Here is a 17,165-nt window from a genome sequence, read left to right as displayed (position 1 = left end):
TTGTATTTTCAGCAGCTGTCCTCTGTCTAAATGACTGCTGAGAAATCATGAGTGCTAGGGGGTCACATGGGTTTGTAAAGAACAGCTATGTCTTCAGTCTTTGTGGAAATGTGGCGAAATTATTTTCATGTTTACATGGCGGTTTCTAAGTTTTAAATGCAAGATAGGAAAATAATTAAGTGCCCTTGTAAGTAGTCCCAACCAGGGTGTGAAGTGTCAGATGTCAGCCAGAATGCAGTGGACCATTGAGGCTACAAATCCGCTGCAATGCCCTGAAGTTTAAACTGTGCTGTCCGTTCATCAGTCAATTGAACTGCCTGAGCTAATGTGTGGTATACTCCTAATTGTTAATATTTGACAGTAAGCAGCCCACACAGTAAAGATGTTATATAAAATGCGCATGGAGCCCTTGGAGAAGCCCAGTTAAGCTCATTACTAGCCTTTAGCCTAAAGTGCTCAAAGGCTTACTACAGTTGCATGATGAGCTAATGAGGTGATCAGTTTTTTCTCCCAGTTTTTGGCACATGACCAATGTGGGACAGGAACTCAGCTTTGCTCAGTAGAATGTGGAAAACAGTAGTTTAACAGATCGATTTATATCTGACCTCTGTTTCATCAGGGTTGGATGTAATATAGTCTGGGTGACTGAGCATTACACTATCATCTGTCTTAACATAGAGCTTCTGTGATTTTTAGTTGGTCTCCGCCAAAGTGGAATGCAGTAAACATGAGAGTAACCTAAAGCAAGCCAGGGCTCATTCTGCTGACCTGCAGAAGACTCTCTTCGAGGAGCGGAACCAGATGGCGGAGATGGAAACTGAACACCAAAGCCAACTTGTTCAACTGGAGCAGCAGCACCAAGAGAAGGTGAGCTGGGCTATATTTGGGGAGGTTAAATAGATGTTATGCTATAGTCCTTGTTTTGCTTCTGCTCTGTCAAACCTTTTAATCGTTTAGTTTTTCTATAGCCCAGCAGCTTTAAACAAACTGGTCAATTTACATCTCAAGGGACGTTATTCTACTTTTATGGGGTGTCGAGTGTGTGTGTGTCCATTTTCATTGGTTGACTTGCTTGTCGATCTCAATTGCTTACTTATTTGATGGCTTTCCTTCCTCATAATTGTCCCTCCCTCACAGCAGTTTTGTGTTTGATAGGTTGAGTTGCACCCTTCCAATACTTTTATTTGGGTAACTATTTTTTGTCAACACTCCCTTGAGCTGGTTTTGTTTTACATTTTTGCCTACCTTCCTGCTGCCCTCTCCCCCCCCCTCCATTGCTATCCCACACCTCGCTGATCGTAGATTGTTTCTTGTCCTGCAAAAGTTCCTCCAATGATGTGCCTTTCTTCCCTGCTCTTGGACTATCCATACCAATTCCTCTTTTGCTCTGTTCCCCAGTTACTTTCTCTGCCCAGCTGCTCACTGTTCCTCTGTCCCTCGACCAATTTCATGTATTGTATTATATATTTGGTTGCGGGTCTGTTGCTCCTTTATTTTCTCACTTCTGCACTTTTTGGTACTATAATTTTGAAAATGGTTATCCATGCGTCCACATGTCCTGATGCATTGCTGGCCGTTTTGGGACAGACTTCTCATAAATGCAACATTCCAAGAATTATGCTGGTGCGCCCGCATGTGAGGCACTGCTCGTCATTCTGCTTATTTTTCACTATACTTTACAAGCAAGCATTAAAAATCTCAGTAGCATACCCCACGTTTTCCAGATTTGTCTCAGACCTTGTCTGCAGTTCATTGTATTAGCGGATGGTGCTCATCTCGCCTATTGTCCTTGTGTGGTTCCAGAATGAAGAGGGGAGACGCCTGGAGGACACCTTTGGGGTGTGTTCACCAGAGCTGCTTGTTCTTTTTCATTGCCTTACACATTAACTGTGAGGGACCAGACTTACAGTATTGGATGAATTACTTTTCCTGAATCTGGGTCCATTTGTGATGCTCAGGAACAACAAAACATATTAAGTTCATACTACCAGGCAGCTGGCATCACACCATTGAAAATGTATCTGTATTGAAAAGGGCAGCCCCTCCAAATCTGTGGCAGCCTTTTTGTGTCTGATTTATGTAATGTTAGATTTGATTTTACCATTTAAGTGCTACCAGCCACTTACTAAGAAGTATCCTGGCATTAGGTAACTGGGAAAGATACCATGCAGTGATAGGCTATCGTCCAGATAAGTCTACTTGGAGATTAAGATCTGTGTGAGAACAGCCATGTTGTAATCTGTTTCCTGAACTGTACCAGATTTAATAGTCATGATGGTCACTTGGAGAGTGGTCCAGAGTTTGGAAGGGACTACAACAACTCTACCTCCATATTATGGAATTTTGTGCTTTTTATTTGGGGTTTCTCTGTGCTGTTGGCCCTGTTAAAAGAAACTCAACCAGCTTTGGCCTTTCAATGAAGTGATTTTCTTTTGGGATCATTCTAAAGCTGTGAAGAAAATCTGCACCATGACTTGGCTGCAACTTACTCCAGGTTAAGGCACCAAGTGACGCAGTGGTTGGTGAAGTGGGTAGACATGGCTTAGTTTGGTTAATATTCTGCTTAAGTGTACTTATTCACTGCACTTCTTGAATTTGCAGATCTTGTACCTGCTGAGCCAGTTGCAACAAAAGGCACCGCCAACGCCTGGTCCTCCATCCGCGGCCCTGCTGGAGCGGGAGAGCCAGCTGCAGGAGCGGTTAAAGCTGCAGGTGATTGATTGGAGCTTGTGTGTAGATTTGTCTTGACTATTGGAATCCTCTTTGGTCTAAGGTTGCACAGTTTTCATCGTACTGTGAGCCTGCTCCTCTCATCTGGGAGGAAAGACAATAATGCATGCATAGCCCTGACTGCCCTGCACATCCAGGTTGAAACATTTGATGCATGTGTGGTTACAGACATGATGCTGTGTCCGTGTGATCCTCATTAAACACCTGAGCCCTGTAAATAGTTGATGCACTGGTTCCTTGGCCCCCATCAGACTAGCCTTGGCTGGCATGGGGGCACTTTCGCAAGGGAGGGTGCGGGGGGTGTTTTGTTCCTGTACACCAATATCATGCTTCAGAATAGCATATGAGGATACTTAATTAAAATGTAATATCTCTCTCCCACTAGGAAGAGCAGCTCGACAAGATGAAGGATTTGTGTGAGACCAATCAGAGGCTCCTGGAAGAGAATGAAACGTACCGACAGGTAGCCACTGACTCCTCGCATTTCAACCTTTTATTGCATACTTCTCTGGCCCGTGAAATCATCCAAAGCTTACATTTAATGAAATGGGTCCTGTGAAGTTACAGATATTCTTACAAAACACAAATTTGTCCGGTATACTCAAGTGATAAGCAGTGGTTAAAGTACTTACTCGTGTGTTCTGCAGAAATACCTTAGACTAGAGCATTCAGATAAGAATTTAAGCCCATTTGATGGAACATTCTTCCAGCATGTCTTGACTGCAATATTAAACACATGATCTAGCACAATTGGTCATGGAAGAGATCTTTACTTCCTGATGGAATTCAGGTAGTGCAGCATATTTGTGTTTGAATTTCATAAAGTAGGATTGTGACTTATAATACTAAAACCAGATGTCAGTCAATACTTACTTATATGGCTCATTTAGTGTAATATTTTGCTAAATATTCTGCAAGTGAGCATTTTGATCTGTTTCTCACTGTTTTCCATGATGTCTGTCTGACAATAACTGTCCACCTATACCTTTGCTAAAAATCTTGCCAAATGTGTAGTTCAAGGAGGTTCTACTTTCTCCCAACAAGTGTTTGTGATTTTTCAGAAGTATTACAGAGGGAGAAAACAGCTGGTAACTGTTTTAAAGTTATAGGATGCTAAAGAGAAGAGCTAAACTGACTGTTAATTACCAGGGTTGACAAGTCTGTTTACAAGCACCATAAAATGTCAGGGTTTCATTCATCTTTTTGTAGTAAACAGTTGCAAGCAAGCATGCTAAGGATTTGAGTGACCACAATGATTCTGATTAATTCACTCATCTTGCCCTTAATGATTTGTCATCTAGAAGTGGTGTTCCGTTCTGTTTGCATGAGTGTTTCTCATACAGATCTTTGAACCACCTCTTTGAGGGTGGAGGTAGTCAAACCATCCTGTCACTTTCACTTCACTCTTAGTGGCCCCTTTGTCTCCCCCTATTTTTGTGGTTTATGCTGCCTCCGGTGTTCTGAAAATTCAGCTGTATAGCACTCTCCATTGGCTGTGCCCTGACCATAGTTGCTCAGCTGATCAGGTTGATGTGTGCATTTATGCACATAGTTTGCCTCATGGTTGACCTAGTTAGGCTGAAATCTACGACCTCTAAAAGATGTTTATATTCTAACGTGGGGTCTTACTGCAACTCTTTCCAGGGTCTACCAGCTGAGCTAGCTCTGGCACTGATCTGTATCTATAATAATTGTGGTGGGGAAAGATTTCTGTTTAAGAACCACTCCTACAGGTGAAGCTTTCGTAGCTACAGCAGCCCACTGGTTCTTGGGTCTAGCTTGTAGACTACCATAACCTAAGCTTGATGTCCTTTCGTCTACTACATACATTCAACCAGCCCAGAGATAAGCATCTTGAAGGTTCACTCTACTTCAAAGTGTAGCTAGACAGTCGTTAAATTGGGTAAGGGGTAAGCACAGGTCTTCACTCTGTCTTATTTTAGAAGGGGAGGCCAATTCTGGGTTCAGCATTTAAAAAGCTCTTCAACTCGTGAAGAGGGGCCCTTCCCTTCATTGAATAAATGGAAGGCGGGGAAGCAAACCTTGGAGTACATTGACCTGGCCATGAGCCTTAGTTCAGGGCAGCAGCCCCTGGAATTAATTAGAAGGGAATTCTGGGTCTTGCATGTTTCTCAGACCAAAAGTCTTATGTGAGGCCACTGATGTAGACCTTTTAAAATTAGCAGTGATTAAGGCTGGTTAAAACTAGTTTGTATTTTTTTGAAACCTAGTTCCTTAATTACTTGCACATCCAAACAATGTATCTTTGTCTTTCTCCTGGGTGAATTTTTTTCACAAATGTAGGGTAGGAGTTTTTTCTCATGAGATTTAACAGTTGCTGCCAGCCAGCAGAAGTTTAGTATCTTTCATTTTGAAACGTGTTTGTATTACACATCTAGCTTTTACCTCTGTTTTTCTTCTGCCAGAAACTATCACTTTTACAAGTGGCTAGTGGTAAAAAACTCTATGGCCTTCTTCACAACTCCATCATGCGCTCACGGCCAGAGTCCCCTGATTCACCGTTTGATTACATCCCTCCAAAGGTAAGGCATGAGCTCTGGTCTCAGTTACAAGATAAAGCCTCTCAATTTGTGTTTAATGGTAATTGAAGTGTTTTTATTAATGCAGATGTTGGAAGGAGCACTATGAACAAGATGCAGCAGTGTTAAGCGATTCTCCTTTTTTGTGCTCCTCTTTAGATTACTGTTTCCTTAGTCAAAAATGTGGAGCTGGTTTTACAAAACATGTGTTCACTTAAACCTTTCAGTCTGTCAGTCATTTTGTGTAGGTCTTCCAAAAAAAAAAAAAAGGAAATGTTTCCATTAACTGACCCTCTTTGCTATTTGTGTATTAGAATCTCAATTAAGTATTGTAACTCAAGTGAAATGTTTTTGAAAAGTACACATTTAAAGAGATGGTGCCCTCGTTACCATGCTGGTGTCTATCTTCATGATGAAAGTCCCAATCTCTGATGGATTCTTCATAAATATTCAGTAGCTTGACTATATCTACAAGTTTATAGGATTATAGAGCATTTAAGATTTTTCTTCAAAATTGTCTATGCCTTGTAATGCATTGTACTTTATCAGTTTTGCTGCAATTCATCTAACTAGTTCTTGCTTTGACAAGAGTTGACATGTTAGTGGTTGCTGCTGTTAAACACTTCTAAGGATTTCCAGGGTGACTGGAACTAAAAAGTGAGCTGTGGAAGTTAACAGAGCTGGAGAGTTTTAAATTCCTAGTGAGTTCTATTTGACCATAGAGTTCATCAGTCTTGTAGGGGAGCTTGTCGCCAGAAACTTCTGACACTGACCAGCCTTTTTGCCCATATACAGCGGGGGATGGGAGAGGGAGGAAGAACCAGCAAGGGCTCAAACTCACTTTTACAATTTGTCCTAGTACAAAAGCTGTTGAAACGGGGGACAGGCTTTGGGAGACCAGCTGGATTGTTTACTTGTTGCTTAGTCTCTATAGGGGCTAGAAAGTCAGTGCACCTGAATGTGCAAGTTGTTTTAATTTGGTGAGAGCCTTTTTGTACCTGGTGGCGTTAGCTAATCTGACGGCTTCGAGCATCTGAAGTGGTAGCTTGATTGAGCATTGACCACCACGGAATTATTTAGCTTTAGTCAGTCATCGAAAGAGGGCCAGACAGTGTAGCTGCATGGTGTTCTCTCCTTAGATGCCAAGAAGGCCTTCAACAAGGTGGATTGGCCCTACCTGTCCGGTGCTAGACAAATCTCATTTGGGACCTCAGAAGAAAACCTACATCCGGATCAAACTACTAGAAGCCGACTGCTAAACTTAAAATCAACAGAGACCTGCATCAGACACTTCCCTAACGAGAGATAAAAGGCAGGGTTGCCCTCCCCCAACCCACCCCCTCCACCCCCTAATCTTTGCCTTGGCCATGGAACCTTTAGTGGCCAAGATCCAGAATAATTCTAAAATCCATGCCATGAAGGTGGAGGGCAAGGAGCACTGTAGGAAAGTACCCTCTTTCTTGGCATGGTTACCCCCATTTTCTGCCTGCTGTCAGTATGTTTGGCTGTCTCTACTGGGATCCTGCTATCCAGGACCGAAATAGTTTCTCTCTTCTGTAAATTGTACCTTTTTCTTCCCACAATGGGCACATGGGTCCCCACATGTAAGTCCCTAGTATATGGTACCTAGGTACCCAGGTCATTGGGGATCCGTATGGGCTGCAACAGTTATTCTGCCACCCTTAGGGAGGCCATACAAAGGTCTTGCAGGCCTACCACTGAGGTCTGCGTGAAACGGGTGCATGCACCCATTTTCACTACAGGTCACTGCACCATAGTCACCCCTATGGTAGCCCCCCTCTGCCCAGAGGGCGGAGTGCCGATACCTTTGTGTGAGGGAACCCCTGCACTAGCAGAGGTGACCCCACAAACTCCAGATCAATTTTTCTGGACTGAGTGCTGGGACGCCATTTTATGCATGTACTGGACATAATTCACTACCTATGTCCAGCTACATAATGGTAACTCTGAACTTGAGCATGTTTGGTATCAAACATGTCGGAGTCATGCCCCACTACTGTTGCAAGTATTGGAAGTATGATTCCATGCACTCTGAGGGCTCCTTAGAGGACCCTGAGCATTGCTACCACCAGTCCTACAGGGTTTTCTGGGAAGCACAGCTGCTGCCACCTCAGACAGGTTCTGCCCTCCTGCTGCTTGATCTGATCAAGCCCAGAAGGCAGAACAAAAGATTTCCTTTGGGAGAGGGAGGTAACACCCTCTCCTTTGGAAATGGGTGACACTGGCTTGGGAGGGGAAGCCTCCCCAAGCCACTGGTTTGCTTTTAAGGGCATATTTCATGCCCCCTATGCATAAACCAGTCCACACTGATTCTGGGTCCCCCAGACCCTACTCTGGCGTGAGAATGGACAATGGAAAGGGGCGTGATCACACCCCTGTCCATCACCACCCCAGGGGTGGTGCTCACAGTTCCTCCAGAGGGTCCCTGGGTTCTGCCATCTTGTTTCCAATTTTGGCAGGGAACTCTGGGAGCATCTGAGTGGCCAGTCCAGGCAGGTGACGTCCGAGCCCCCTCCTGATAGGTGCTTACCTGGTTAGGTGACCAGTCCCCCCTTTCAGGGCTATTTAGGGTCTCTTGGGTGGGGGTCATCAGATTTGGCTTGCAAGATTCCAGCAGGATTCCTCTGCAACCGCCACTTCAACTTCTGGCCACTTGAACTGCGACTAGACCCTCCAGGAACTGACAACGCTGCTACAACGAAGAAGACTCTTCTGCAACTTTGTTTCCATGTCTCCTGCCAGCTTTGCAACATTTCCCTGGCCATGCATCCTCAGAAGACTGCAACTCTTCAGCCTGCACAGGAAGAAATCTCTCTTGGAGTAAAGGAGTCACTCCTCTGCAACTGCAGGCACTTACAGCAAGCAACGACCAGCTGGGTGGATCTCCCCTCATCTTGAGCTGCGTGGATACTGCATCACAGGTGGTGGGCCGGAGTAGTTCTCTTGGTCCTCTCTGCCAGCTGTCCAACTTTGGTGGAGGTAAGCCCCTTAACTTCCCATGCAGGACAGTACCCCTGTGCACTGCGTCTCTTGCAGCTGACAAGACTTTTTGCATCTCCTCCAAGGGATCTTCAAGTGACGTGTAGCTCCAGCCCCATCACTCATTCCTGCAAAGCCCAGCAGCCTCATGCATGGCTGTCTGGCGGCTTGGGATCCTTGTAGTGCTGCATGGGCTTCTTCTGCGACTTGTCCCCATCCTGTGGGTGCTACCTCTGCTCCTGTGAACTCTGCAACGCTGTGGGTCCCCTTAGACTCCAAACCTCTCCTCTCCCTCCTCCTCCTGGGTTGAGTACTCCTGGGCCTCCTGGCCCCCAGAAGCACCTCTTTTCTGCCAACATCGAGGTTGCCTTTGCCAAGGCTTGTTGGTGGAATTCCTGCACCAGCACCCGTCTGCAATCTACTTCTGGTGTGGGACTCCTTCTGCATCCATATGGAAATCTTCTCAGACTCCAGGGCTGCATGGCTGACCTGGACTCCACTGTGACTCTTGGACTTGGTCCCCTCTCTCTGTAGTGCTCCCAGCTACACTAGGGGGTTTACTAGGGACCCTGTGATCCTCTGAGAGACCCTCCTGACCCTCAGTGTCCAGATCTTCTCTTTCTAACACTTGGGGGCTAGAGTCTACTTCCTCCTCCCTCTACTCCTGGCTACCAGCATTGTACTGGTCATTCTGGACGAGGAGGCCTAGGAGCAGACTCTTGTTAAGGTTCCTCCCAGTCTTCAGTTTCCTACTCTTGCACACTTCCCTCAGTTACTGAAAGGTAAGATCATCATAAGGAGAACCCTTGGTCTGAAATGTGCTAGGTCCTGAATACATGTTTGTGTTAAAGTGGTGTGGGGGGTGTGTCTAACCTCTGTAACTTCTAGTCTCCCTTAGAGAAGTTTGGAGCAAGGGCTATGCCTAGACCCCTCTCTTACCCAAATCCTAGCTAGTAAGTGGTCTTTCCTGTGATAAGTGGCAGAGTGATGAGGCAATTGCTAGTGCTTATCCCATCTCTGCACCACTAATGTAAGAAGCTGGCTTGGTGTGTGGTGGGTACCTGAGGTACTTGCACCTTATACCATGTCCAGGTATTCCCGCTTAGTGTAGTGTAGTCAGTGTCTAGAAGCCAGGCTCTCTAGGGGTAGCTGTGGATGAGCAGCCAAGGCTTATCTAGGAGACATGCAAAGCTCATGCAATACCATTGAGGTCACACAATACTTGCACACACAAAAACACTGTTGTACAAAAATAAAAGTACTTTATTTTTGGAACACACTACCTCAAAACACTAGACCACGCATCCCACCACTACAGCCTCTAGCACTAGTGCCCCCCTAATAGCAGTAGTGGTGGGTCAGGCAGCCATGGCCATTCCAGGGGTGTAGCTGGGCTCACTTACGGAGGTGTGATGGGGCTGGCTTAGTTAGGGAAACTAGTGAGACTGTTTTAGTCTCAGAGGGGGGCATTGATGTTGTCCTCTTAACATGGGTAAGTACAGGCAGCTGCCCTTGATAAATGGTGTTTAGGCAGAGGCCTACAGGGACACAGGTGCCAGGGTCACTATGGTGACTGAAAAACCGGTGTCCCCTGAGCAACACCTACTTGGCCATCAGTACCAAGTGACTGACGCCCACAACAACACTGTGTGCCACCGCGTGGCAGTTATTGATTTCAGCTGGGGGGGGGGTGTACAGGCCCAAAGAAAGTTGTAGTGTCCACAGACCTACCTATAGTGTCTCTTGGGGAATGTTTGGGAGACTTCAGCTTGGGCTAAAGTGGAGTTGGAGGCCCAGGCAGCAGTGCTGGGCATCCCAGGGCATATTTTGGCTTTCACCAGGGCACAGGCCAAAAAGCAAAAAGAGAAAGGAATCTTGGAGCCTGGAACAATGGCCCAAGAGGCTCTCAAAGCCAAGGGTAGAAAGGGCAAAACTTTGCCCCTTACCCCACCAGTAAGCATTCCCCCTTTGAGGAGGAGGAATCCACCTCCTTGGTAGAACCTACACCTGAAGAGTTGAAAGCTAACACAGCTGAACTGGAAGGTGCGGGGGGCCTGCCAGGGAGATCAGTAGGGCACAACAAACCTGTCCCAAACTGGAAGGGTTAAGACAGCAAACTCCTTCAGGAATCAGGGGATGTCAGTGGCACCCAAAAGGTGTACTGGGAAGAGAACCTTTTATATTAACTAAGGGAACCTGTAAAGAAATGGCTCCCTGTTGCAGTTACCCCCCACTTTTTGCCTCATACTGATACTGACTTGACTGAAGTGTGCTGGGACCCGGCTAACCAGGCCCCAGCACCAGTGTTCTTTTACCTAAAATGTACCATTGTCTCCACAATTGGCACAACCCTGGCGTCCAGGTAAGTCCCTTGTAACTAGTACCCCTTGTACCAAGGGCCCTGATGCCAGGGAAGGCCTCTAAGGGCTGCAGCATGTCTTATGCCACCTTAGGGACCCCTCACTCAGCACAGACACACTACTTGCCAGCTTGTGTGTGCTGGTGGGGACAAAATGACTAAGTCGACATAGCACTCCCCTCAGGGTGCCATGCCAACCTCACACTGCCTGTGGCATAGGTAAGTCACCCCTCTAGCAGGCCTTACAGCCCTAAGGCAGGGTGCAATATACCACAGGTGAGGGCATATGTGCATGAGCACTATGCCCCTACAGTGTCTAAGCAAAACCTTAGACATTGTAAGTGCAGGGTAGCCATAAGAGTATATGGTCTTGGAGTCTGTCAAAAACGAACTCTACAGCTCCATAATGGCTACACTGAATACTGGGAAGTTTGGTATCAAACTTCTCAGAATAATAAACCCACACTGATGCCAGTGTTGGATTTATTAAAACATGCACACAGAGTGCATCTTAGAGATGCTGCCTGTATTTTACCCAATTGTTCAGTGCAGGACTGACTGGTCTGTGCCAGCCTGCTGCTGAGAGACGAGTTTCCGACCCCATTTGGTGAGAGCCTTTGTGCTCTCTGGGGACAGAAACAAAAGCCTGCTCTGGGTGGAGGTGCTTAACACCTCCCCCCTGCAGGAACTGTAACACCTAGCAGTGAGCCTCAAAGGCTTCGTGTTAGAATGCCCCAGGGCACTCCAGCTAGTGGAGATGCCCGCCCCCTGGACACAGCCCCCACTTTTGACGGCAAGTCCAGGAGAGATAATGAGAAAAACAAGGAGGAGTCACTGGCCAGTCAGGACAGCCCCTAAGGTGTCCGGAGCTGAGGTGACTGACTTTTAGAAATCCTCCATCTTGCAGATGAAGGATTCTCCCAATAGGATTAGGGATGTGCCCCCCTCCCCTCAGGGAGGAGGCACAAAGAGGGTGTAGCCACCCTCAGGGCTAGTAGCCATTGGCTACTAACCCCCCAGACCTAAACACACCCCTAAATCGAGTTTTTAGGGGCTCCCAGAACCCAGCAAGATAGATTCCTGCAACCTAAGAAGAGGGCTGCTAAGCTGAAAAACCCTGCAGAGAAGACGGACACCAACTGCTTTGGCCCCAGCCCTACCGGCCTGTCTCCCCACTTCTAAAGACACTGCTCCAGCGACGCTTTCCCCAGGGACCAGCGACCTCTGAATCCTCAGAGGACTGCCCTGCTCTAGAAGGACCAAGAACTCCTGAGGACCGCTGCTCTGTTCACCCAAGACTGCAACTTTGTTACAAAGGAGCAACTTTAAAACAACTTGCGTTTCCCGCAATCGGAAGCGTGAGACTTGCTACTCTGCACCTGATGCCCCCGGCTCGACTTGTGGAGAACAAACTTCAGGGAGGACTTCCCGGCGACTGTGAGACCGTGAGTAGCCAGCGTTGCATCCCCCTTCCCCCCCCCCCCCCCCCCCCGAGCCCCCACAGCGACGCCTGCAGAGGGAATCCCGAGGCTCCCCCTGACCGCGACTGCCTGCTCCTCAGATCCCGACGCCTGGTAAAGACTCTGCACCCGCAGCCCCCAGGACCTGAAGGATCAGTGACCCCCAGGAGGCCCTCTCCCTTGCCCAGGTGGTGGCTACCCCGAGGAGCCCCCCATTGCCTGCCTGCAGCGCTGAAGAGACCCCTTGGTCTCCCATTGATTTCAATTACAAACCTGATGCGTGCTGAGGGTGTACTTTCTGTGCTAACTTGTGTCCACCACCACCACCACCCCACCCCACCCCCGGTGCCCTACAAAACCCCCCTGGTCTGCCCTCCGAAGACGCGGGTACCTACCTGCTGGCAGACTAGAACCGGGGCACCCCCTTCTCCATTGAAGCCTATGCGTTTTGGGCACCGCTTTGACCTCTGCACCTGACCGGCCCTGAGCTGCTGGTGTGGTAACTTTGGGGTTGCTCTGAACCCCCAACGGTGGGCTACCTTGGACCCAAACTTGAACCCCGTAGGTGGTTTACTTACCTGCAAAAACTAAAAAACTTACTCCCCCCAGGAACTGTTGAAAATTGCACTAAGTATCTAGTTTTAAAATAGCTTTATGTGATTTATGTGAAAAGTATATATGCTATTTTGATTATTCAAAGTTCCTAAAGTACCTACCTGCAATACCTTTCATTTGAAATATTACATGCAAAATTTGAATCTGTGGTTCTTAAAATAAACTAAGAAAATATATTTTTCTATACAAAAACCTATTGGCCTGGAATTGCCTTTGAGTGTGTGTTCCTCATTTATTGCTTGTGTATGTACAAGTGCTTAACGCTACTCCTTTGATAAGCCTACTGCTCGACCACACTACCACAAAATGGAGCATTAGTATTATCTCTTTTTGCCACTATCTTACCTCTAAGGGGAACCCTTGGACTCTGTGCATACTATTCCTTACTTTGAAATAGTGCATACAGAGCCAACTTCCTACAGAACCTAAGCCTGGTGCCACCAGGAGGTTGGTAGTACCTCTGCAGTATACAGAATGTTTGCTAACCCATGCTCATGACATACCCCTGGTAGGTCACCTGGGGTCAAAGCAAAACTTGGGACAGACTGGCCCCACACTTTCCCTGGCCCCATATGTCTGAAGACACACAAAGGAGGTTTGTTGCTCCTGTGTCAGCTGTCAAGAAAGTGGCATGACAGGTGGCACCCCAAAGGCCCCCTTAATACCACTACCAGTGGTTGGGGTTCCTTTTGAAAGGGTTGGGGTGGATATTGTTAGCCCCCTAGACCCGCCCACTGCCTCTGGAAACATTCATGCTGGTGGTGGTGGACCGTACCACCAGGTATCCAGAGGCTATACTTCTAAGGACCACTACAGCTCCTGCAGTGGCAAAGGACCTCCTGGGAATCTTCTCCAGCGTATGCTTCCCAAAAGAGGTGGTATCAGACAGAGGCACAAACTTTGTCTGTGTGCTTTAAGGCCATGTGGAAGGAATGTTTTGTAACTTACAAGATCCCCACCCCTTACCACTCCCCAAACCAATGGTTTGGTAGAGAGGTTTAACAAAAGTCTCAGGCGTGATCATGGGACTCTGGAAAAACCCATGAGGAGATGGGATGTCCTACTGCCATGCCTCAGTTTTGCCTACAGGGAGGTTCCTCAGAAGTGAGTGGGCAGTAGCCCCTTTGAACTTCTGTTTGGGCACCCTGTTAGGGGTCCACTTGCATTTGTAAGGGAGGGCTGAGTGCAACCTCTCAAGTCCCCTAAACGAGACATTGATCATTATGTGCACTTGGCCTCAGATCTTGGATGGCTGGGTATATGAAAAAAGCCCCTAAAAACCTTCAGGTCAACCAAGGACTGCAGAAGCAGTGGAATGACCAGAAGGTTTTCCTAACTGTGTACCAGCCAGTGCAGAAAGTGTGGGTTCTGGGTCCTGTGGCTCCCAGCGCACTCCAAGACGGGTGGAGTGGTCCCCATACTATAGTGGAGAAGAAAGGTGAGGTCACCTACTTGGCGGACTGTGGCACTCCTAGAAGCTCACTCGGGGTGCTCCGTGTGAACCGCCTGAAGCCCTGCTATGACAGGGCTGACATGACCCTGCTCATGGCTACTGATGTTGGACGGGAAGAAGAGTGACCCTCTCCCTGACCTCTTCACCACTGCAGCTGATGGCTCAGTGGATGGAGTTATCCTAGCAGACTGCCTTTCTGAGCCTCAGAAAGAGGACCGCAGGAACCTCCTAGGGCGGTTCTTTGTACTGTTTTCTCTGTCACCTGGTCAGACACCATGGTGTGAACACACCATTGACACAGGGGACAGTTTGCCTATTAAACATACAATTTACAGGCAACCTGATCATGTTAGGGACTGCATCAAAGCAGAAGTGCAAAAGATATTAGATCTAGGTGTGATTGAGCACTGACAGCTGCCCCCCACCCCCTACTACACAAACCCAGGTGAGACCCTTCCTAGGCCTCACTGGGTACTACAAGAGGTTCATCAAAAATGATGGCTCCATTGTAGCACCTCTTAATGACCTCCCATCTAAAAAGATTCCAAAAAGATTTATGGACAGCTAGCTGTCAAAAAGCTTTTGAGGATTTCACAGGCCATGTGCTCAGCACCTGTATTAAAAAGCCCTGACTACTCCAAGAAGTTAATAGTCCAGACTGATGCTTGTGAGGTTGGGTCAGTTTTTTCACAGCTCAACACGGAGGGCCAGGATCAACCAGTTGCTTTTATAAGTAGAAAGGTGACACCCACCCCCCTTCAAGAGAGGCGTTGGTCAGCTATAGAAAGGGAGACCTTTACTGTGGTCTGGGCTGTGACGAAGCGGACACCATACCGGTTTGGCACTCACTTCATTGTTCAAACAAACCACAAGTCCCTTCCATGGCTCAGACCGATGAAGGGAGAAAACCCCAAATTGTTGAGGTGGTCATATCCCTACAGGGAATTGACTATACAGTGGAACATGGACCTGGGAGTAGCCACTTCAATCCAGATGGACTCTCTAGATATTTCCACTTAGACAAATGAATTTGGTCTGGGCAAGATTAAGCTTCTTGTCCGTGTGGGTGGGTGGTAGTTGTGTAGGAAAGTACCCTCTTTCTTGGCATGTTTACCCCCATTATCTGCCTGTTGTCAGGGTGTTTGACTGTCTACCGGGATCCTGCTAACCAGGACCCCAATAGTTTTGCACTCTTCTGTAAACTGTATCTTTTTCTTCCCATAAGTGGCATACTGGTCCCCCCCCCATGTAAGTCCCTAGTGTATGGTACCCAGACCACTGGGTCCCAGGGGGTCCCTATGGGCTGCAGCAGTTATTCTGCCGCCCATAGGGGAGCCCATGCATGGGGTTCTGCAGGCCTGCCATTGCAGCCTGCGTGAAACGGGTGCACGCACCAGCTTTCACTACAGGTCACTGTACCAGGTCACTGTCACCCCCATGGTAGGCCCAGTCAACCCAGAGGGCAGGGTTTGCAGGCACCTGTGTGTAAGGGCACCCCTGCACTAGTAGAGATGCCCCCACAAACTGCAGACCCATTTTCCTGGACTTTGAGAGTGCAGGGCGCTGTTTCACACGTGTACTGGACATCGGTCACTACCACCTTAATGGTCCAGCACTGGATAAGCTAAATGCCTAGATTAACCGCAGGATCCAGCTCCTTGTCCATGGCAGTACTCATTGCCCTGATCAAAATGGTAGTGCTCCCGGGTTTCTTATATCAATTCGTAAACATTTCCATTCCCCCTCAGAGATTCCTTCGCAACTTTGCGGACATCCTTGGCACGACTGGTCTGGGTGGGCCGGCAGCCATGCATCCGATGGGACATCATGTTGCCCTCATATGAGGGCTTTGGTGTTCCTCATTTTCAACTATTATTTAACAGCCCAATACAACTGATCCTTATTACTGGTACCCCCCGATGCACAACTACCCTACACAATCCCAGAAAGAGACCTAGTGTACCCCACTCATCCAAACCCTTTGCTACTGGCTGGCATGCCGCTAGACCCCACTAACACTTAGTGGTACGCCTTTTTGGGAACACCATGCTCTATTCCCCTGCACTCCCTTTAAAAGACAATGCGTGTCTACCTCTCACACTTGAAAAACTAGTACACTCTACCCTTGACATGCGCAATTTGGTCAGTATGGGGGAATATCTCCCCAGACTGTAATTTATTTGCAAATGTGCGATGCTGTTTCATAGCGTGACTACGATTCGTCCTCAGTCGCCTGCAGAATATGCTGCACAAAAGAATTGCCACCTACCTGCTTGTACTGGATGACTTCGTGACACCCACTGCACTGGCCAAATTAGACCCCACGCGATCCTCCACCTGTCCGAAAAGCGCTACAGAGAATGGAGATTTCATCTACATGACATGGACCTGTCCCTGCATATTGGCGGAATGTGTTACACATTATCGTCAATGCTGGACACACGAGTCTCAACCCGACTTCCTGCTGGCCTTGGGAGCAAGAGGGGAGGAGGGATACCGTGGGTCATTACTGCTTTTATTGTTTACATGCATCTCCTTTTGTAACACCCCGAACTTAGGGGGGGGGGGGGGGATCAGCTACAGATCACACAGTAAATTAGACTAATTGATAAGTTCAGATTATCTGCTATGGAGCAGATGTGTACAACTTGTCACCCCCACTGAATGTCTTGGACTCCAACCTGATAGTTGGATTTAAATAAATCCTTTTTTAAAGAAAAATAAAATGGGTTTAGTTCCTCTCTGTGTAAGAGGGAGAGCAATAAGAAACCTGTAGAAGTGGGGCCAGTATATGTGAAGCTGACGTTTTCTAGAATTTTTCCACCTAGTCTTAACCAACTGTGCATTTTTTTATTAGTTTTTTTTTTTTATATTCATCAGTACAGATCAGTAACGTATTGTTTTGACCTTGATTTGTAATGTTGGTGATACAGTACTACAGTAGTGGCTTGTTGAATCTCTTGTGATTGCACCGTTGTAAGTTAGACTGTATATGGTGTACATACAGA

The 17,165-nt window shown here is 47.4% G+C and overlaps 1 protein-coding gene across 2 annotated transcripts in view; it reads left to right on the top strand.

Moving 5' to 3' along the window:
• The window catches only part of KIF4A (kinesin family member 4A), a 147,715-nt gene that overhangs the window by 99,255 nt on the left and 31,295 nt on the right, over positions 1-17,165 (top strand). For both annotated transcript variants that reach the window (XM_069209661.1, XM_069209667.1), the window contains exons 24-27: positions 697-867; positions 2,602-2,712; positions 3,116-3,193; positions 5,157-5,273. In XM_069209661.1, the coding sequence (XP_069065762.1) occupies positions 697-867; positions 2,602-2,712; positions 3,116-3,193; positions 5,157-5,273 (477 nt within the window). The remainder of the gene's footprint in view (positions 1-696; positions 868-2,601; positions 2,713-3,115; positions 3,194-5,156; positions 5,274-17,165) is intronic.

This window comes from Pleurodeles waltl, chromosome 2_1, assembly GCF_031143425.1.
Source record: "Pleurodeles waltl isolate 20211129_DDA chromosome 2_1, aPleWal1.hap1.20221129, whole genome shotgun sequence".
Taxonomy (NCBI): Eukaryota; Metazoa; Chordata; class Amphibia; order Caudata; family Salamandridae; genus Pleurodeles; species Pleurodeles waltl.
This window is presented reverse-complemented; position numbering and strand designations above follow the sequence as displayed.